Source organism: Hoplias malabaricus, chromosome 4, assembly GCF_029633855.1.
Source record: "Hoplias malabaricus isolate fHopMal1 chromosome 4, fHopMal1.hap1, whole genome shotgun sequence".
Classification (NCBI taxonomy): domain Eukaryota; kingdom Metazoa; phylum Chordata; class Actinopteri; order Characiformes; family Erythrinidae; genus Hoplias; species Hoplias malabaricus.
In genome coordinates, this window is record NC_089803.1 from 7,837,602 (window position 1) to 7,859,891 (window position 22,290).

General features: G+C 39.5%; 1 protein-coding gene and 1 long non-coding RNA gene across 2 annotated transcripts; one reads left to right on the forward strand and one right to left on the reverse strand.

The window, feature by feature from the left end:
• Window positions 1-7,400: 7,400 nt before the first annotated feature.
• LOC136694807 (uncharacterized) lies at window positions 7,401-8,083 on the reverse strand. Its single transcript, XR_010802245.1, has 3 exons — window positions 7,991-8,083; window positions 7,789-7,880; window positions 7,401-7,487 (listed from the first exon to the last, which is right to left on the reverse strand). It is a non-coding gene; the product is annotated as an uncharacterized lncRNA (long non-coding RNA).
• On the forward strand, window positions 7,673-22,166 carry LOC136694802 (zinc-alpha-2-glycoprotein-like). Its single transcript, XM_066668603.1, has 11 exons — window positions 7,673-7,832; window positions 8,905-9,165; window positions 9,444-9,731; window positions 12,139-12,423; window positions 17,178-17,306; window positions 17,450-17,491; window positions 17,783-17,860; window positions 17,994-18,032; window positions 18,151-18,183; window positions 18,577-18,668; window positions 19,216-22,166. The coding sequence occupies exons 1-10, from the start codon at window positions 7,775-7,777 to the stop codon at window positions 18,657-18,659; spliced, it is 1,296 nt and encodes a 431-aa protein (XP_066524700.1). The 5' UTR covers window positions 7,673-7,774; the 3' UTR covers window positions 18,660-18,668; window positions 19,216-22,166.
• Window positions 22,167-22,290: the final 124 nt, after the last annotated feature.

Consider the following 22,290-nt stretch of genomic DNA (forward strand, 5'->3'; position numbering starts at 1 on the left):
GCCACATTAATATTATGAAATTATGATGTTGATTAATGTGTACCCTCCCGGTTATTTAAACAAATAAATAACAAATAAACTCCCAAGAGAAGAGCTCTGATGGTTAAAGGAACCCACCGTGGACGGTGCTGGAAAGGGTGCAGTGCTCAGATGGCTGATCATTTACATATTTTCTGGGGATGACATTATTCTGATTTTTAAAAAATGGAAAGGTAATAATCTCTAGGGAAAGTGTGGTACCTTACTCCACTAAACAAGGCCAAGATCCACATACTACTGCAGGAAAAGAAAGTACTGACACACAGAAGGACCAATAACTACTCTGGTATTTTTGCCTCAGATGTAGTAGGATCCAGTCTTTATGATTCACATTGGACCAGCAGAGCCAGTACAAAACCATACATGGAAGTGTGTATATGTGAATGTACAGAGAGCCAATTAGAATGCAGCTGGTAGAATACTGACAGTGAGGCCAGGTTAGTGCACTAAAAGTCTACTTGTGGGCGGAGCATCTATGGCTGAGACTATAAAGGCTTCAATGGACCCTCCAACAATCAACAATGGATTGATTTCTCTCAGTTTATGTAATGGGAAGTAAGTGAAGTCAGCACATGTACATAATTGGCAATATATGAGGTTCATATTGATTAATTAATAACAATTTATACTTTGTTGTGATCTGTTTGTCTCTATTTGTACACATCTGTTTTAACCCTCTGTAATGTGTGTGTTGTTTTTTTAAGAGACCTGAGGTATTTGTGCACTGTGAGTTACTGGAACCGAAATCAAAAAGCTTGATTCCTGATTCTGAATGTTGTGTTCTTTGTTTGGAGCAGAGCTGTGTTTATACTGTCACTGCTGCAGGTTAAGATAGGTTTCAGGGTGGATCAGTAACTGAGAACGGAATGAGGGCGTGGTGCAGCAGGTAGTGTCGCAGTCACACAGCTCCAGGGACCCGTAGGTGTGAATGTGTCTGTGCCTGTGTTGCCCAGTGAAGGACTGGCGCCCCCTCCAGGGTGTATTCCCGCCTTGTGCCCAATGATTCCAGGTAGGCTCTGGACCCACCGCGACCCTGAACTGGATAAGCGCTTACAGATAATGAATGAATGAATGCACAAAATGAAATGTGATTGTACGCAAATTATAATGTGCTATGCCAGGGTGTACATGGACAGTACAACGCATGTTTTCTCTACATGGGTCCAGACTAAAACCAAGGCTCCTCTACATGAGTATATTAATAATAACACTAATAATAATCTTTATTTATATAGTAAATTTCACACAAAATAATGCAGCTCAGAGTGTTTCACAATAAAACGAAAAGAAACATTTATTTAAAATAGTAACTAGCAATGAAAACTGTATTAGTATTAAACAAATACATATGAAATTTAAAAGAGAACAGATGAACACAAATAATATATTTACATTTTTCTTTTAATACATTTCATAAATTTAAACTTTTCCTTTACCGTATTAAATATGGTTACGTTTCTCTGAACACTTTGTCTGAATACAGAGCTTTATTATTTATTTATTGTCATTTATTATGGTTACACAGAACACAAAAACAAACCCAGTGACAGTTGAATGAACAATAGCAGACACTTGGTGTTGAATGCTGTCCAGTGCAAAGGGGTACTTCTCCTTTTGGTACTGATAGCAACAACTGTAATTGATGAAATCATATTCCTTGAAACATTTGATTTGTGATCACAATAATATGTTCAAATTGCTGTATCCTGACAGGAAATTGATTCCAAAATCTCTCTTATATATAATTGGTCTATACGATTCCAGGCTAGTGTTTAAATCTCATAATATCTTGAGTAAAGCAGCATCAGGGACAGTTGGCATTTCGCTATGATAAATATTATTTCAAGAGATTTCAAGATTTCAAGTTTCAAGAGTCTTTATTGTTGTTTCAAATATATACAGAGTACACAGTGAAACCAAACACAGTTCCTTCAGGAATATGGTGCAACACAAAACACGAGTGCAAACAGAAACACAAGTACAACACAGTACAAGTGCAGACAGACAGACAGTACAACACAGTACAGACAACAATGTTTAATCTGTTTTCTGTAGAAGATCTACAGCAGTCTTTATGGTAGCAGCCACAGAACAGTAATAGGGTATTATTATACAATGTACAGGAGGTAATTTGCAAATTATACAGTGTGAAACACACGTGCAAGATGTGTCTGTCAAAAGAGTCCAGGCCACAGTGAGGTAGTAGGTAAGTGCTTATCAAGTTTTCAGGAATTAGAGATTGGTGTGTGTGTGTGTGTGTGTGTGGAGCGGTCTGTCAGTTTCAACAGTCTGGCCATGTTAGACCGGATACTGTAAGGTTGTCCACAATGCTGGAGATTGTTCACAATGGTGGTGTAAATGTCTGTGATGGAGGGGAGAGAGGTTCCGATGGTGTTTAGGGTCCATGTGAGGTTCTCTGCCATGTGGACAACAAAGGAACTTGGTGCTCTTAATGATCTCCACAGATGACTTGTTGATGTTGAGTGGAGAGTGGCTATTTCGTGCTCTCCTGAAGCACATCATTTCCTTGGTCTTGCTCACATTCATGTGATGGTTGTAGACTTTACTTTACAGTCTGTCAGCCGCTGCACCTCCTCTCTATATGCTGATTCATCGCCTCTGCTGATGAGACCTAGCACAGTTGTATCATCTGCACACTTTATAATGTGATATGCATTGTGTTTTGCCGCACAGTCATGAGTCAGCAGAGTGAACAACAGAGGGCTCAGAACACTGCCCTGAGAGGGCCCCAGTGTTCAGCGTAATGAGTTTGATCCTATAGAAACACAAACACCGTCTAGCTTGGACAGTGGGGAATTATTAGGAGAGACATTACATTTGCAGTCATTTTCTGATGTTTCAACTACTAACTGAGTCAGAAATTACAGTACTGAGTATGAGGTTGTTTTGTTCATTTGCACTGGATCACATGATCTTCTAGAATTAAAAACAAATCTGTATAATACATGAAGAGCATGGTTTCATTTAAAGTGGTGCCCATGCTCACAAATAAATAAAAAGAAAGCTATAGTGAGTTATTTGCACACCCTTAAAGCTGGAGTATGCAAATCAGTCTAACGTCTGTAGAGTAACAAAGACACCACAAATTAATCCGTTTATAACACTGCACTCTGGCACGGAGAAAACTGAACACTGAGTTTAACACATACAAATTATGGTTTTACATTAGTTCTGTAGTAAAGAAAATTGTTATTTATAGAACCATGAACACAGGCAAATGGTTCATTGTGATTGTGTCATGAATGCTTTTTTAATCCAAATATTTAGTAAGATGTTTCAATGCACACAATACAGACAATCAACTTGGAAACCAGCGGACAGAAGTAAATAAAAAATATCTTGTTTTATAATGTGTACATTTGTCTAATGAATCTCTCATTGGACACTAATTTTATCCATTTATACTCCACACTTTTTCCCAAATAGTCCTTAAATGATCACTTGTAACACACACGTCACTTGCCATAATACTACACTGTCAGAAATGTTGTCACTGTCGTGGTACCCTTAAGGGGACAATATCTTGTACTAGGATATAAAAATATCTTTAACTAAGGAACACAATTGTACCTTATAGTATTATAATTGTAGATTTTAAAATTGTGTTGATTTCATACGCCCTGCTTCATCTCCAGGACTTTTATTATACATATAGTATATTTTTTATGACACATTTCTATGATTAAAGATTACAAACATGTATCTCTCCTGGAGAAGAGAACGTAATGTACCTTTAAGGAACAAAACTGGACTTTTAAACACTGTTGTACCTTTAAAGGTACATTTACACAGTTTGTACCTTTAGTGAACGACATTGTACTTTTTTTCTGAAAGTGTATAGAACGTGCCCCCTCCAGGGTGTATTCCCGCCTTGCGCCCAATGATTCCAGTTAGGCTCTGGACCCACCGCGACCCTGAATTAGATAAGTGCTTACAGATAATGAATGGATGGATGTATAGAACGCTGTTTAGCTCCAGGAAAATAAAAGTAAAAAAAAAATTAGAGAACTGTTCCAAACAGATGAATTCATCTGTTTGTATTGAGTAATGTGTAATGATTTATTCACTTTGGCCCAGACTTACTTTAATTGCTGCAATACTGGTGTTATGAATTGTCCTGTCTAGTGTTTTCCTGCTCTGGCTGTGTCTCTTTATTTCCTTTGTTTATCATGTGCTTACAAGTACATGGCTCTTTGTTTTGTTCTAGTTCTCCTCCCTTGTCTCCTCCTTAGCCTTGGTCTTTAGCTCCACCCTCTCATTAGTGTCTCCTCCTGTGATTTCTTGTTTGAGTTGTCTTCTTATAGTGTGTGAGTGTGTGTGTATTGATCGATCGATTAATTGATTGATGTATGTTTGTTGTCTGTGCCTCTTGTCCTTGTTTCTGCTGTGTTCTATTTTGCTCTCTGTATAGTGTTTGGTTTTATATCCTCGTGTCTGATTATTAAAATAAATCTTCTTCTTCTTCTTAAATCTATCCTACTCCTTGTACCTTGTCCTTGAACTCTTGAACAAACCCAGCGTGACAACGGGTTATATCCTTATTCTGCTGTATTTGTGAAAATGCTTCAATTGGCTTAAAAGCTGCAGTAAGCTCTTGATCAATAAGTGTCCTTTAAGACCTCAGTTAGAACTGGAGCCAATATATCAACATGCTGTAGGTCTTAAAATATTCACTAGGAATCTAAGCCTGGAGCACATCCTGACTTTAATGACTTCATTGCTTCTCTAACTTCTTCCTTGTTTATTGGAACATCCAACCTTTCACTTGCTCCATCTCCAGCCTGTGTAATTCTAAACTAGGAAAACACTCTTTCGATTCTTTGGGGTTATTTGACGTTTCTGATGCAAAGTGTTTTGTGTAAAAGATTTATCTCATTAGTTTCCATTAAAATCAGGTATAGTACATGCTGCTTCATTCATGCTCTTCACACGGTATGGCTCTATGGCTATTCTCCATATCTTGTTTAAAAACGTTCCCATTTCATCCAGTCTTTTGTATATTATAATGTGAAATGATTTGTCAGTGTAAAACATACAATTGTAGGTTCGGTGCCTTACTCAGCCATGGATTGAGCATTAGGCCACGGCTTCCCACATATTGCAGAAAATTCCATGCAGCCCTTGGCAGAGATTTACTGCAGAGATGTCGTCCTGTAATACTTTAAGGATGTTACTGAATTGAGCCATCTTTTTTTGTTTGATGCACTAAATGGAAATGGACCTACGTAATTCTGAAGGGGTTCCTCGAATTGACAGAGATTATGCTATAGATGGTGCTATATACATTCTAAAACAGGGGTCAGGAATAGGCAGACCCAGATGCTGTCCGATCTGGACATGGACCTGTAACTGATTAATTAGTTACTCGTAAATATTACGAGCTGTTTTATTTTGAACAGAGTGTGTGTTTGAAGTAGTGTGACTCTTCTAGTCGTTACGGTTCAGGTTTAGCACTCCAGGAAACTCACAGACTAATCACACGTGTTTCTGCATATCACACGTGAGGCTACTCAGCCAATCAGATCTGTGCATTATGATTAGACTCCACTGAGTGACACACAGGGCAGGACTCTAGATACCGCTGTCCTGGGGCCAGTAAAAACAGCCCAAGTGATGTGATAAAGGCTCTTTTGGGACATTTTCTGGACGACATTTCTGTTGTCAAATCAAATCAAATCAAATTTATTTGTATAGCGCCTTTTACAACTGACGTTGTCACAAAGCAGCTTCACAGCTTCAGCTGTTGTGTGAGTTAAAACCAGAAATTTTAATGAGAAGGCAACAATTACGGGTTGAAATTCTCATAACGCTGAACATGGATTCTGTTTACGGATAAAGTCCTGTCCTTCAGCGTAAAGAGCCAATCAGCTTGCTGTTAACAGATAAAGTCCCACCCTCCAGCAATAAGAACCAGAATCAGACGACTGGTTCTGTAAAGCAGTAACTCAACTACCACTACAAGTCATTAAGGATTTTATTTAAAATATGATTTTTTTTTCCAAAATCACTGTTTTATTTGTACATTTTACTTGAAATGAAAACGGATTTGTTATTTATAATATTTATAAATCTTGTTTATGAAATGTAATTAAAAGTGTCATTTCATTTGAAGTTCCGTTGTTAACTACATAAAATGTTGCTATAGTTACAAGGCTACTGTATGCGGTAACCGGAGGAGCTGTATGTGTAAACATAACCACCCTCAACATTCGTCCCTAGCATTAAACCTCCATATATCTCGCAAGTCCCCAGACACACGCTGCACAGGCAGGGGATAGGACTTTTTGAAGGGTGGCAAAATATGTCAGACGTATATATACTGAATTTAATCACAGAGAAACGTTATGTACGCACTACAAAAGGGCACGGGCTGCCATTTTCAAACCCATACAGACAAGTTTAATCTCATGCCATCAATGTCTTGCGTTTGAGGTTTCATGTGAAACACCTCTTTTCTCTCTCCTTCCACCTCATCTTCACTGTTTACCTTACTCAGTTGTTCATTTTCTATTCATCTTGCCTTTCTCTTCTGTGAAAATCTATGTATGCTACCTTTCCTATTAATTTCTGTAATATTCAAAGTACCTTTAACTGCCTTTACAAACAAAATTAAATATCCATTTAGAGGTAGAAAAACAAAACTGAGTTGTGAACAGCTTTTAACTGATTATCCACAGGTCTCTGTGAAATACACAGATCATACTACAGTAAACAAGGAACGTCCCTGGACGTTCAAAATAGGTCTAAAAGTAGTCTGTCCGTCAAGGACATATTTTAAACGTCAATGGACGTCCAAAATCCATCTTAATAAGTTAGTTAAGTGGTGACCAATCGATAACGTCAGTGGACGTCTAAAATACGTCTAATAGTCGTCTTTTCAATGTCTGTGTTTGGACGTCTTTTCAACTTTCATTTTCAACCTTAAGACAACGTTGATTAGACGGCAGTCATTACGTTATTTCAACGTTGAATCAACGTTGATCAGAAACATCAGTTCAGTCTGCTCTAAATAATGCAGTGTTTAATGCATGAACATTTAACTGGCTTTTTTCAGCAGCTTCCTTTACCTTCATCAATGATCAGGGTTCCTCTGCTACATAACACTATTTTCACTAGTGCCTCAGTGGCTTTCAGTTTGGTTCTTTAAAGATTGTAACAGGCAGTTAACATTTATTCTTAATTTTTGTCTTGAAATGACCCTCACCATCAGGAAACTCACATTGTGTTATCTAATGTGACTTTAATGTATAAATAATTACTTTTATTCCAGAATATACCTGTGATGTGCTGAGGGAATTAAATGTAGTTTCTTCAGGACACGGTTCTAACATTAGTTTTACCTGAAAGAAGAGCTGTGCTGCTCAGAGGGGGTTGAGCTGGGTTGAGGTGGTTTTGGGATACATCCACATGTCAGTGTTTTCTTTGTTCTAACAAGCCATTTGCCAAAAAAAGAATCAGGAAAGTGAATCATGATTATCATGTCGATATATGAGCCACTGTGAAAAGATGACTGATCATGAACCTGTTATTTAACATTCTGAAGCACCCAGGCGTTTTCACAGAAATAAAACTGAAACTAATTTCTCGTCTATACCCCGCTCTTGTGGTGAGTTCAGAATATTTCCCCTGAAATGATCACATTCACACTGGAGGAGGTAGAAGGAAAGACTACGAGCAACTACAGAATAAACCTGGAATTAATGAAGAGATTAAGATGGGAGCTCTTACTCATTTAGTTCTTCTTCTGTCTGTGTGTCCTTCAGTCCTCGGAGGTGAGTTTTATTTTCCTGAATTAATCCGCGATTCTGAAGTGAATCTAACTGCACAGCGACAGGGAAATGTTAAAAATAAATGAAGTGGTCAATCCCACATTGGGTCACATTTAAACTCATGTAAAACCTGGTTTATATCGAGAGTTTATTCTGTTTACCTGGAGTTAGAACAGAGTGCTTCAGGCTCTTTTCTTTTCAGTGGGAGACTCACTGCAGGAGAACAACAGCCATTCCCTGCCTTCTACACCCAGTCCCTCGAGGTTAAGCCAGCCGCCGTTTGAGAAAACACGGTTAAACTGGCCGCACGTCAGATTTGAGTGCGCGTATACTAGTGACAGAGCGGTAATAGTCAATGCGCGTGAATCCTGATCTTATGCCCTTCATTTTAAAGAAAGTTTAACCGGTTTATATATTGGTCATTTCTAATAAGTATTTCATACAACCAACAGATATCAGTTCAGGGTTTACTACACTATGTATCTATGAAGTATGAAGTGATTTTACTGTATAGTTTTTATGTAAATGACATTCAAAATCCCCATTGTCCCCAATCCCCATTGTCCAACAATTGCCCATTGTTTTTAATGTTAACTCAAGTTTACTGCTTTATAAAATGGTTATTTTTGAATAAATAGCCCACACAATCAACAGATATCAGTTCAGTATGTACCACACTATGTGGTATATATATATATGTGTGTGAATATAATTAATTAAAATATAATTAGAAATTGAATGACACAAATACAGACATTAATTAAAAAAATATAAATTCAAGACAAAATTAAATAAATTAAAACAATACTAAATAATCTGTGTGCTTAATTCAGACTGAAATAACTTTAATAAAGTACTAGTAACTCATATGTGCATGTGTGTTCATGGTTTAAGTCTGTAGTGCAAGCAGTGTTTGTGTCTGTGTGTTTGCCAGTCTTTCCATGTTTAGTATAAGCAGTGTGTGTGTGCATATATCATTTCATGGTTTTCTACAGAGGATACACACATTTTGTGTCCAAACCTGTTTTGTAGAACTTCCCTTTTATTTATTCCCTTTTATTTTTATTTCCCCCAGATAAACACTCTCTGTTTTACCTCTACACCGTCCAGTCAGACCCCTCTGTGAATAACATCTACCAGTTCAGTGTAGAGACTCTGCTGGACGACACACAGATGGACTTCTACAGCAGTCGGGACGGTATCAGGACTCCTAAACAGAGCTGGATGAAGGAGATAGAGGAATGGGAGGCAGGAACTGAGAAACTGAAGAACGATGAGTATCTTTTACATGAGCTTCTTGTCACTCAGACGGAGTTCTCTGGACATGATCCGTCAGGTGAGAAACTGCTGCTGTTCTCCTTTTTAAAGATGTACGTCCTCCTCTCAGAGGAAGAAGAGTCTGTAGATTTACACACACTGCTCTGATTAGAGCTCTTCATTTCTCCATCTTCATCTCAGTCACAGAATAAACACAACACACTCCATCACTGCTCTCACTATCAACAATCACTGTATATGATGATTACAGGTGTGTGTGTGTGTGTGTGATCAGGTGTGTGTACAGTGTAGAGTCTGATGGTGATTCCTGGTGAACTGTGTTCTCCTCTGTTTCAGAGCGTCATGTTCTTCAGTGGAGACTCGGCTGTGAGGGGGAAACACTTCCTGACGGATCAGTTTCACCTTTAAAATGTGTTAATGAAATTAGCTACGATGGAGAAGATTTAATCTCTTATGACTGGACCCTGAGGAAGTGGAGAGTCTCAGCCTCTCAGAGCAGTGACCTGGAGAAGAGGTGGAATAATGAAGATGATGATTTTCACAAAGCTCTTCGTTATAAATGTGAGGAGTGTATGAAGTGGCTGAGGATTTATTTAAAATACAATCCCACTGATACCAACCCAGGTGAGTGCTTGGATATTTTGACTGTTATATATATATATATATGTGTGTGTGTGTGTGTGTGTGTGTGTGTAATGTAGTAGTGATCTACACTACACACAGTAGTAGTTAGAATTTAAATTATAATTTAGAATTTGATCCCAGCAAAATGTAGAAGAGTTGTAGGGGTTTAATTTTAAATGTATTTATGCTGTATTTACACTTTTTGTGTCAATTTTGCACTTGTGTTAAATAATGCTTCAAAAGAATTAACACATCACAGCTTTCCGTTTTTTACTGCAGTTAAAAAACGCCCCACATTTAAAAAAATAACAGGGTGTCAGGGTCATCCAGTGATGTTCTGCTGGTTTGTGGGTCCTCTGTACCTACACACACACACTGAGTGAAGAGCCTGCTAATATAGTTGAAAAGTTAGTTATAAACTGCTTGACAGCTATAAGTGTCAGGACTGCGGGGCAGACTGATGGAGGCGGACGCACTTGCTGAAACACAGACAAATTTTATTTTTAACAATAAATAACAAAACAGAGACAGACTAGGATAACATGACTATACACATGACATAACATGAATACTTAAACAAGGAAAGACCTAGACAGAGAGACTTGAACAGATAGGAAACTGGACAGAGAAACCCAGACTGAGGGAGCTAAACAGACCGAGAGCTAAACAGACTAAACCTAAACACAGAGCTAAACATACAAACTAAACAGGGAGAGCTAAACAGAGAAATACAAACAGACAAATCAAACAAGCACACAAAGCGTATGGAAGAGACAGACAGACATAAGCAGGGAAGTCAATCAAAGAACAGACAAAACAGACATGCAGACACGCCTTAGGAGGAACTAAGGCGGGACTAGGGCAGAGACATGAACAATAACAAACGGAGCCATGTGCAAGAGCATATGGCGAGGAAAACAGACACGACAGGACAAGGGCGTGACAGTAAGATTAAAGTTGTAGGAGTTTAAATCCAGTGCTACATTAAAAAATAGCACCACCTTAAAGCACTGAAAAATGAAATCCAGTGCTGCATTAAATCTCCTGTTACCTTAAAACCAGTGATATTTTAAATGCACTGCTACTTTAAAAAACACTCTTACTTTCAAAATACAGCAGCGTTAAATTCACTGCCACTTTACCTTCACTGCCTCATTAAATTTGTAGCTACCTTATACACACTGCCACATTAAATACACTAATACATTAGACACACTGTCATATTAAACTGCAAAATTAAATGCACTGATAACGTAAATAGACTGCCGTGTTATTTAGATTGCCACATTAAATACACTAATACATTAGACACACTGTCACATTAAAAAGACTGGCATTTTATTTAGACTGCCACCTTAAGTCAGTCCCTTATGCTGTTATACCCGTGTATTGGGCGATATGAGTCTCTGTGCACTGTGTATGAGTATGAGTCTGTGTGAGAGTGGCGGTAAATGTAAATGTTCTAGAATATTCTGCCAATCAATTCCTATGTTTTTATTTCCCATTTTCATTTCATAACACATAAACTGTACGGCTGAACGACTTCAAATTCATTTGTGTGAGAAAGGACTGACGGAGGCAGACGCACTTACTAAAACAGTATTTATTGAACCAGATGACAAAACAGAGATAGACAGACTCGAATGGTTAGACAGAATACCTCGACAGAAGGAGACCTAGACAGAGACTTGAACAGAGAGATAGTACGGGAAGAGTTAAACAGGGACCTGGAGAAGGAGAACAAAACAGAGAACAGAACAAGGAGAGCTAATCAGAGAACTGAACAGATACAAAGAGAGCTAGACTGAATCAATATACAAACAAACTTGAGACAAGGGAAGCGAAAGGAACAAGGCAAGGGAATGAGCGACAGACAAGACAGACAGACTGGAGAGTACGAACAAAAGTGGAAACACAGAGACAAACAAACTGGATAACAACAAGACGAACGGAGGAAACGATATGACCTGGGAGTTGAAACGAGAACATGATACGACGGAGACAAACAGACCGGACTAGCGACATAGAGCAACACAACAAGACATAGGAAAGGAAACAACAAGTCTTGGAATTGGAACGAATGACCAACAAGAGAAAGTGAGACAAAGAGACTTAAATACATAACACAGACAAGACACACCTGAAACAGATAACGAGGATGACGGACAAGGAGGCGGAACAAAGGCGGGACATGGGCGGAGACATGGACGATAACAAACAGAGCCATGTGCTAATGGAGCACATGGCAGGGACAACAGACAAGACAGAACAAGGGCCTGACAATTAAAAAAAACGTTGGTGCTTCCAAACTAACTTAGGATGTGCTGCTTCTGGAAGAACACCAGCTGTTTTTATAGATCTGAATGCAGACAGAAACACATTGTGTTTACACTGTTCCTCTCTGCAGCTGTTCCAGATGTGTATGTGTTTGTGAAGAAATCTCAGACTGAGTCCAGCAGACTGACCCTGACCTGCCTGGCCACGAGCCTCTACCACAAAGACCTGAAGATGAGACTGAGGAGATTCACCACTTCACTCCCTGATCATCTACTAACATCCTCAGGAGTCAGACCCAATGGTGATGGAACCTACCAGCTGAGGAAGAGTGTGGACGTCCAGGAGGAAGATACAGCAGGATACGACTGTTCTGTGGAACACAGCTCCTTCAGTGGATCAGTGATTAAACCCTGGGGTAAATTTATCTGTGTTTGATTATCCACAAACACTGAAGAGTAGAGTCCTCCATTAGACTCAGAATATCCCACTGTTCTTACAGTAGTTACAGTTCTTACAGGGGTTTATTTTAATCCAGAAACACTGAAGAGTAGAGAGTCCTCCATTAGACTCAGAATATCCCACTGTTCTTACAGTAGTTACAGTTCTTACAGGGGTTTATTTTAATCCAGAAACACTGAAGAGTAGAGAGTCCTCCATTAGACTCAGAATATCCCACTGTTCTTACAGTAGTTACAGTTCTTACAGGGGTTTATTTTAATCCAGAAACACTGAAGAGTAGAGAGTCCTCCATTAGACTCAGAATATCCCACTGTTCTTACAGTAGTTACAGTTCTTACAGGGGTTTATTTTAATCCAGAAACACTGAAGAGTAGAGAGAGTCCTCCATTAGACTCATAATATCCCACTGTTCTTACAGTAGTTACAGTTCTTACAGGGGTTTATTTTAATCCAGAAACACTGAAGAGTAGAGAGAGTCCTCCATTAGACTCAGAATATCCCACTGTTCTTACAGTAGTTACAGTTCTTACAGGGGTTTATTTTAATCCAGAAACACTGAAGAGTAGAGAGAGTCCTCCATTAGACTCAGAATATCCCACTGTTCTTACAGTAGTTACAGTTCTTACAGGGGTTTATTTTAATCCAGAAACACTGAAGAGTAGAGAGTCCTCCATTAGACTCAGAATATCCCACTGTTCTTACAGTAGTTACAGTTCTTACAGGGGTTTATTTTAATCCAGAAACACTGAAGAGTAGAGAGTCCTCCATTAGACTCAGAATATCCCACTGTTCTTACAGTAGTTACAGTTCTTACAGGGGTTTATTTTAATCCAGAAACACTGAAGAGTAGAGAGTCCTCCATTAGACTCAGAATATCCCACTGTTCTTACAGTAGTTACAGTTCTTACAGGGGTTTATTTTAATCCAGAAACACTGAAGAGTAGAGAGAGTCCTCCATTAGACTCAGAATATCCCACTGTTCTTACAGTAGTTACAGTTCTTACAGGGGTTTATTTTAATCCAGAAACACTGAAGAGTAGAGAGAGTCCTCCATTAGACTCAGAATATCCCACTGTTCTTACAGTAGTTACAGTTCTTACAGGGGTTTATTTTAATCCAGAAACACTGAAGAGTAGAGAGAGTCCTCCATTAGACTCAGAATATCCCACTGTTCTTACAGTAGTTACAGTTCTTACAGGGGTTTATTTTAATCCAGAAACACTGAAGAGTAGAGAGTCCTCCATTAGACTCAGAATATCCCACTGTTCTTACAGTAGTTACAGTTCTTACAGGGGTTTATTTTAATCCAGAAACACTGAAGAGTAGAGAGAGTCCTCCATTAGACTCAGAATATCCCACTGTTCTTACAGTAGTTACAGTTCTTACAGGGGTTTATTTTAATCCAGAAACACTGAAGAGTAGAGAGAGTCCTCCATTAGACTCAGAATATCCCACTGTTCTTACAGTAGTTACAGTTCTTACAGGGGTTTATTTTAATCCAGAAACACTGAAGAGTAGAGAGTCCTCCATTAGATTCAGAATATCCCACTGTTCTTACAGTAGTTACAGTTCTTACAGGGGTTTATTTTAATCCAGAAACACTGAAGAGTAGAGTCCTCCATTAGACTCAGAATATCTCACTGTTCTTACAGTAGTTACAGTTCTTACAGGGGTTTATTTTAATCCAGAAACACTGAAGAGTAGAGAGTCTTCCATTAGACTCAGAATATCCCACTGTTCTTACAGTAGTTACAGTTCTTACAGGGGTTTATTTTAATCCAGAAACACTGAAGAGTAGAGAGTCCTCCATTAGACTCAGAATATCCCACTGTTCTTACAGTAGTTACAGTTCTTACAGGGGTTTATTTTAATCCAGAAACACTGAAGAGTAGAGTCCTCCATTAGACTCAGAATATCCCACTGTTCTTACAGTAGTTACAGTTCTTACAGGGGTTTATTTTAATCCAGAAACACTGAAGAGTAGAGAGAGTCCTCCATTAGACTCAGAATATCCCACTGTTCTTACAGTAGTTACAGTTCTTACAGGGGTTTATTTTAATCCAGAAACACTGAAGAGTAGAGAGTCCTCCATTAGACTCAGAATATCCCACTGTTCTTACAGTAGTTACAGTTCTTACAGGGGTTTATTTTAATCCAGAAACACTGAAGAGTAGAGAGTCCTCCATTAGACTCAGAATATCCCACTGTTCTTACAGTAGTTACAGTTCTTACAGGGGTTTATTTTAATCCAGAAACACTGAAGAGTAGAGAGTCCTCCATTAGACTCAGAATATCCCACTGTTCTTACAGTAGTTACAGTTCTTACAGGGGTTTATTTTAATCCAGAAACACTGAAGAGTAGAGAGAGTCCTCCATTAGACTCAGAATATCCCACTGTTCTTACAGTAGTTACAGTTCTTACAGGGGTTTATTTTAATCCAGAAACACTGAAGAGTAGAGAGAGTCCTCCATTAGACTCAGAATATCCCACTGTTCTTACAGTAGTTACAGTTCTTACAGGGGTTTATTTTAATCCAGAAACACTGAAGAGTAGAGAGAGTCCTCCATTAGACTCAGAATATCCCACTGTTCTTACAGTAGTTACAGTTCTTACAGGGGTTTATTTTAATCCAGAAACACTGAAGAGTAGAGAGTCCTCCATTAGACTCAGAATATCCCACTGTTCTTACAGTAGTTACAGTTCTTACAGGGGTTTATTTTAATCCAGAAACACTGAAGAGTAGAGAGAGTCCTCCATTAGACTCAGAATATCCCACTGTTCTTACAGTAGTTACAGTTCTTACAGGGGTTTATTTTAATCCAGAAACACTGAAGAGTAGAGAGAGTCCTCCATTAGACTCAGAATATCCCACTGTTCTTACAGTAGTTACAGTTCTTACAGGGGTTTATTTTAATCCAGAAACACTGAAGAGTAGAGAGTCCTCCATTAGATTCAGAATATCCCACTGTTCTTACAGTAGTTACAGTTCTTACAGGGGTTTATTTTAATCCAGAAACACTGAAGAGTAGAGTCCTCCATTAGACTCAGAATATCTCACTGTTCTTACAGTAGTTACAGTTCTTACAGGGGTTTATTTTAATCCAGAAACACTGAAGAGTAGAGAGTCTTCCATTAGACTCAGAATATCCCACTGTTCTTACAGTAGTTACAGTTCTTACAGGGGTTTATTTTAATCCAGAAACACTGAAGAGTAGAGAGTCCTCCATTAGACTCAGAATATCCCACTGTTCTTACAGTAGTTACAGTTCTTACAGGGGTTTATTTTAATCCAGAAACACTGAAGAGTAGAGTCCTCCATTAGACTCAGAATATCCCACTGTTCTTACAGTAGTTACAGTTCTTACAGGGGTTTATTTTAATCCAGAAACACTGAAGAGTAGAGAGAGTCCTCCATTAGACTCAGAATATCCCACTGTTCTTACAGTAGTTACAGTTCTTACAGGGGTTTATTTTAATCCAGAAACACTGAAGAGTAGAGAGAGTCCTCCATTAGACTCAGAATATCCCACTGTTCTTACAGTAGTTACAGGTCTTACAGGGGTTTATTTTAATCCAGAAACACTGAAGAGTAGAGTCCTCCATTAGACTCAGAATATCCCACTGTTCTTACAGTAGTTACAGTTCTTACAGGGGTTTATTTTAATCCAGAAACACTGAAGAGTAGAGAGTCCTCCATTAGACTCAGAATATCCCACTGTTCTTACAGTAGTTACAGTTCTTACAGGGGTTTATTTTAATCCATAAACACTGAAGAGTAGAGAGAGTCCTCCATTAGACTCAGAATATCCCACTGTTCTTACAGTAGTTACAGTTCTTACAGGGGTTTATTTTAATCCAGAAACACTGAAGAGTAGAGTCCTCCATTAGACTCAGAATATCCCACTGTTCTTACAGTAGTTACAGTTCTTACAGGGGTTTATTTTAATCCAGAAACACTGAAGAGTAGAGAGTCCTCCATTAGACTCAGAATATCCCACTGTTCTTACAGTAGTTACAGTTCTTACAGGGGTTTATTTTAATCCAGAAACACTGAAGAGTAGAGTCCTCCATTAGATTCAGAATATCCCACTGTTCTTACCGTAGTTACAGTTCTTACAGGGGTTTATTTTAATCCAGAAACACTGAAGAGTAGAGTCCTCCATTAGACTCAGAATATCCCACTGTTCTTACAGTAGTTACAGTTCTTACAGGGGTTTATTTTAATCCAGAAACACTGAAGAGTAGAGTCCTCCATTAGACTCAGAATATCTCACTGTTCTTACAGTAGTTACAGTTCTTACAGGGGTTTATTTTAATCCAGAAACACTGAAAAGTAGAGAGTCCTCCATTAGACTCAGAATATCCCACTGTTCTTACAGTAGTTACAGTTCTTACAGGGGTTTATTTTAATCCAGAAACACTGAAGAGTAGAGTCCTCCATTAGACTCAGAATATCCCACTGTTCTTACAGTAGTTACAGTTCTTACAGGGGTTTATTTTAATCCAGAAACACTGAAGAGTAGAGTCCTCCATTAGACTCAGAATATCCCACTGTTCTTACAGTAGTTACAGTTCTTACAGGGGTTTATTTTAATCCAGAAACACTGAAGAGTAGAGTCCTCCATTAGACTCAGAATATCCCACTGTTCTTACAGTAGTTACAGTTCTTACAGGGGTTTATTTTAAAACAAACACTTTTCTGTTTACAGATTGTGAATACAGTGACTCTTCAGGTGTTAAAGTTGTGATCATTGGAGCAGTGGTTGGAGCAGTGGTGGTGATGGTGTTGTTGGTGGCTGTAGTGTGTGGGTTCATTGTCTATAAACAGTGGGAGAAAAGTGAGTATGATGATTTTCCTAATATAATTCATAAATCACTCAATTTCAGTTGTGCACAAATATTTTAAATCTACAGTATGTTTCTATTCATTAATATAACATTAATATAATTAATAAAGTACCTTTTAAACCTGTAATTAAAGGAAGAAGAAATAAGACTCCACCCCCGTCTCCTCCATCCACTGGTGAGTGTCACTGTCTGTTCATTCTCCTGATCCTCATCTGAACACAGAGATTTCTCCAGTTCTCCAAGTTGTTTTTTGTGATGTATTTCTTCATCTCCCTCAAAGTGCTGGAGATCCACTCCAGCCTGAGCTTCCTCAGCAATCAGAGTCCTTCACATTCACACTGAGACTGTGCTGAACATGTTTAGAGTCAGTGAAGGGTTAATGAGTGAATGTGGAACCAGTCAATCAGGACACAGCAGATGTTACTGCACATCTGTACTCAACTCTCTCTAAATCCTGCTCTTTCAGGTGAGAAGAAACCTCTGAGGCCTGTGGAAAACAGTGACACATTTCTCCAGATTCCTGATCCACTGATGAAACTAAACGGTGAGTTGAGTTAGTTTTTCTGCTCTGAGTGAACTCTACAAAGTGAACACTGATTCATTTCTACTTTTATATTTCTACTGTTTATTTTCTCTGTGCTCTGATCTTCTCTTTATTTTACTGCTTTCTCCTTTAGGGAACAAGGAGTGTGTTTCTGACTCTGCTTCAGACTCTGGTAATAATCCATATGTAAAATGTTATGGTATTGACACTGTTTGGAGTAAATTAGTGATTGTGGTGATTCCACTGTGGCTCAGTTGTGAAATGACTGTATTTTGTTTTTCTTTTTTCAGGATGGGGAAGCATTGGATCAAACAGAAGCAGCAGTGAGTATTGTAAAGTTAATAAAGCCTCATCATCCCTCTGTGGTGACACTCCTCCTGAATCCACTTGTGTATAGTTCTGTAAACGTCTGTAGTGTCTGAGGCTCTGATCCTGAACTGAGATTAAAAACAGACGAGTGGAGAGAGGGATTCACCTGCAGAGTTTATTCTGAAATGATAAATGTTCATAGCGTACCATCCACTTCACCCAGAGACAAACAGAAACACTGTAAAAGTAGAGGAGAAAGACCAAGGTAAAGTGAATAAAACAATGTAAATCCACTGTGTAATAAAGTAAAAGCAGCAGAGCTCAACATCACACACCAGCAACATCCTCATTCTAAAGTAATGACACGCTCTGTATTTATTTTAACCACAAACCCACTGTTTTTTCAGGATCCAGTGTCGGGGACAGACCCAATGAAACCACTGTGATGATGATGGAGGACGAACCGCAGACAGATTCAGCCCCGACATGAAGAATGATGGTGAGTGTTGACGTCTCTGAAAACACAGAGTCCATTAGAAACACACAGAAGTATGAAGTGTGTTCTGAAAGGGGCAGGAGTGGAGGGCTGACAGTGAGAGGGAGGAGTCAGGGAGGAGGTGAAACAGGACTGAACCATTCCCCCAGTGGAACAGTCCAAGTCTAGACTCCTTAGATTGGAGTGTGTGTGTGTGTGTGTGTGTGTGTGTGTGTGTAGAGCTGAAAGTGGGGGTTTGACAGAACAAAAGTAATTTTAAATCCGACTCAGTTCATCTATAAACACAGAACTGTCCCTGACTTCAGACACTTCTCTACAGAGGGTTTTACAGCACCGTAACTGATAAAACACTCACGTTTATTCACTGAGAGAAGCAGTTACACACATCATTATCATAACCTCACTGTGTCATTGACCATCTTCACTCAGGATATTGATCTCTAATGTGTTTAACTAAGTGCTACTTAAAGGTAATTTGATTAAACACTGTGTATACTGATATTTTTAAACTCACTGAGTAAGTACTGTGTGTGTGTGTGTGTTTTTGCAGTCTCAGAGAGAACAACAGCAACAACACAGATTCTCTCAACAGCCACCACTGAATCAACTCCAGCCCAATACACTGTTAGAAACACTGTCACTGTGGTGTTACACTCTGGGTACGTTACTGTATCTTCAGTTAGGGAACACAACTGTACATTATTCTGTTACTATGGTAGACTTTAGAGTTGTGTTGATGTCATTCGCCTCGTGTCTCTCCAGGACGTTTATTGTGTTCTTTTATTCTCCACAGTTGTATAATGAAAGATTACAGAGATCCCCCTCTCCTTCTGGAGAAGAGAATGTAATGAACACAGCTGGACTTTAACACCACTGCTGTACCTTTAAAGATACACTACACTGAGAAAGCTGTGTGTAATATGTTCTAATATTACCACGTATCATTATATTAGTCACAAGCCACAGAAAAAATGAGCCCTTCTCTCATGTAGCATTTTTTGGCTCAATAACATTAATAACTGTACACTCTCAGAATTAAAGGTACAGTACAGGTACATTATTGTCATTAAAACTACAAACACTGTAGTGTATCTATAAATTAATATAGACCCCTCCTTGATCACCACCTTATCGTGGTGGAGGGGTTTGTGTGCCTGCGTGATCCTAGGAGCTGTGTTGTTGGGGGCAATAGCCCCTGGTAGGGTCTCCCAAGACAAACTGGTCCTAGGTGATGGGCCACACAAAGAGTGATCCCCCATAAAGTAAAGGGGGACAATAGACTGTCCCTGGTCTGGAGCAGAGTTACCAGGGCCCCACCCTGGAGCCAGGCCTGGGGGAGGGGCTCCTCAGCGAGCGCCTGGTGGCTGGACTTTTACTTATGGGGTCCGGCCGCACTCTCCCATGGGCCCACAACCTGGTGGAGAGATAGTAATCTGGGTCTGGTGCTGTGTGGATCGGGTGGCAGTGGGTACAAGCGTCTGAAATGAGTTTCCTCCACAGGAGCGTCTGGACTCTTCCTGTGAAGTAGAGTGAGTCCGGACGTCCGGGGAGACTCGGAGTGGAGCCACTGCTCCTCCATGTCGAGAGGAGCCAGATGAGGTGGTCTGGGCGTCTGATCCGGACACCTCCTGGACCCCTCCCTAATGAGGTGTTTAGAACATGTCCAACAAGGAGGAGATCATAGGGAAGACCCAGAACACACTGGAGAGATTAGATGTCTCGACTGGCCCGTGAACGCCTCTGTATCCCTCAGAAGAGCTGGACGTGGTGGCTAGGGAGAGGGAGGTCTGGGTTTATTTACTCGTACTGCTGCCCCCACGACCCAGACAAGCTTTAGACAGCGGATGGATGGATACAATTATAATAGAGTAAGGTACAATTATGTTCCTTAATGGAGGTACAGAAGATGTGCCCTTGAGGAAACCACCACAGTGAGAATTTTCCTGACAGTGTAACTACTTGGAAAGAAGATAAAGGATGAAGTGTAAATGCCCCCTGTTCACTTTGTGAGTTTTTTTCTGGACCCATAGAGAGTAGTAGAGACCCAGTGAAGCTGGTTCTGAAATCAGACGGTTGTTGGAGTGAGTTGATCTGATGAAGGAAATCAGATTTAGTCTTTAACACAGGAGGGGTATTTTTATCCTCAGTCTAAAATTAAACCCTGATCCCTGTCCTCAGTTCGTCTAGCGTTTACCAAAAATAAATTCAGATTCCTCTCAGGGTCTTGATTATTGAACACAGCAGGACATTCTTCTCTGAAATAATATGGTGCCAAGTGAGTGTCTGGGGTTTCACTGAGCTCTGGATGCTACAGGAAGTCCTACAAGAAGTCCAGCGGGATTCTACAGGAAGTCTGGGTCACTCCAGGAGCCTCCTGACATTTTACTACAGGGATATTAACGGATCTGGGCGGTGACTCCTGAATCCAAGGTCTCATACGGCTGAGGACATCGTTCAATCACTTGTAAGAGATTAAATTAAATCTGTTCAGGTGGACTGTGGAGTCTCTTAGTCTTGTTCTGGCTGGAATTACCACATAATGTTTAGTGATCAGATTTATTATTCTAGCTCTTATTTAACTCATGGTTGTGTTTTTAAATATTTTGGTAGTTAGTAACAGTAGTTTGGTAGTTAGTTTACCGCTGTAGCTCGATCGTGCCGCTTCTCCCTATTCAACATAAGGAAGATTAGGCCATACCTAACTCAACATGCAACACAGCTCCTCGTTCAGACGTTAGTAATCTCCCGTCTAGACTATTGCAACGCCCTCCTGACAGGTCTTCCGGCCTGTGCTGTGAGACCACTACAGATGATCCAGAATGCTGCAGCACGCCTGGTCTTCAACCAACCAAAAAGAACACATGTCACGCCCCTATTAGTTGAGCTGCATTGGCTACCCTTAGCTGCTCGCATCAAATTTAAATCACTAATGATGGCCTTCAGAGTATTCACTGGTTCTGCTCCCATCTACCTCAATAGACTCTTAAAACCATACGTTAGCGCCCGCCCTCTCCGTTCCTCAAAGGAGCGCCAACTAACACGACCAACCCTCCGTACAGGTCAGTTGAGGCTATTCTCATCTCTGGTACCACGCTGGTGGAACGAGCTTCCAAGCACCATCAGAGCAACAGAAACCCTCTCTGCATTCAAGAAATCATTGAAAACCCAGCTCTTCCGAGAGTATCTTTTGCACTGAATGTCTTTCTTTAATGCATTTATTATTTCCTGCATATTGCACTTAATGTAAGGTATTTTGTATAAATTGTGCTGTAGTTTGAATGTTAGATCCTCTTTTGTAAGACGCTTTGGATAAAAGCGTCTGCCAAATGCATAAATATAAATGTAAATGTAATATGTTAAAACAGAGCACCACTATAAATTAATTACTATGTAATAAACAGATGTTTAAACCAATTATATAAAGACCATTAATAATTTTTAACACAGAAAGTGCAACAGTGACCCCTTTTTTGTCTAACATTTATTAAATCTGTGCTGGAGCTGACAGGGTTAATGTCAACTGACGGAGGAGACAGTGAGGTCAGTATTTGGCAAGATCTGAGGTTTAACTGTAGATGGATGTGGGTTCACTATTACATTACACTGATACATGCAGTCCTTCATT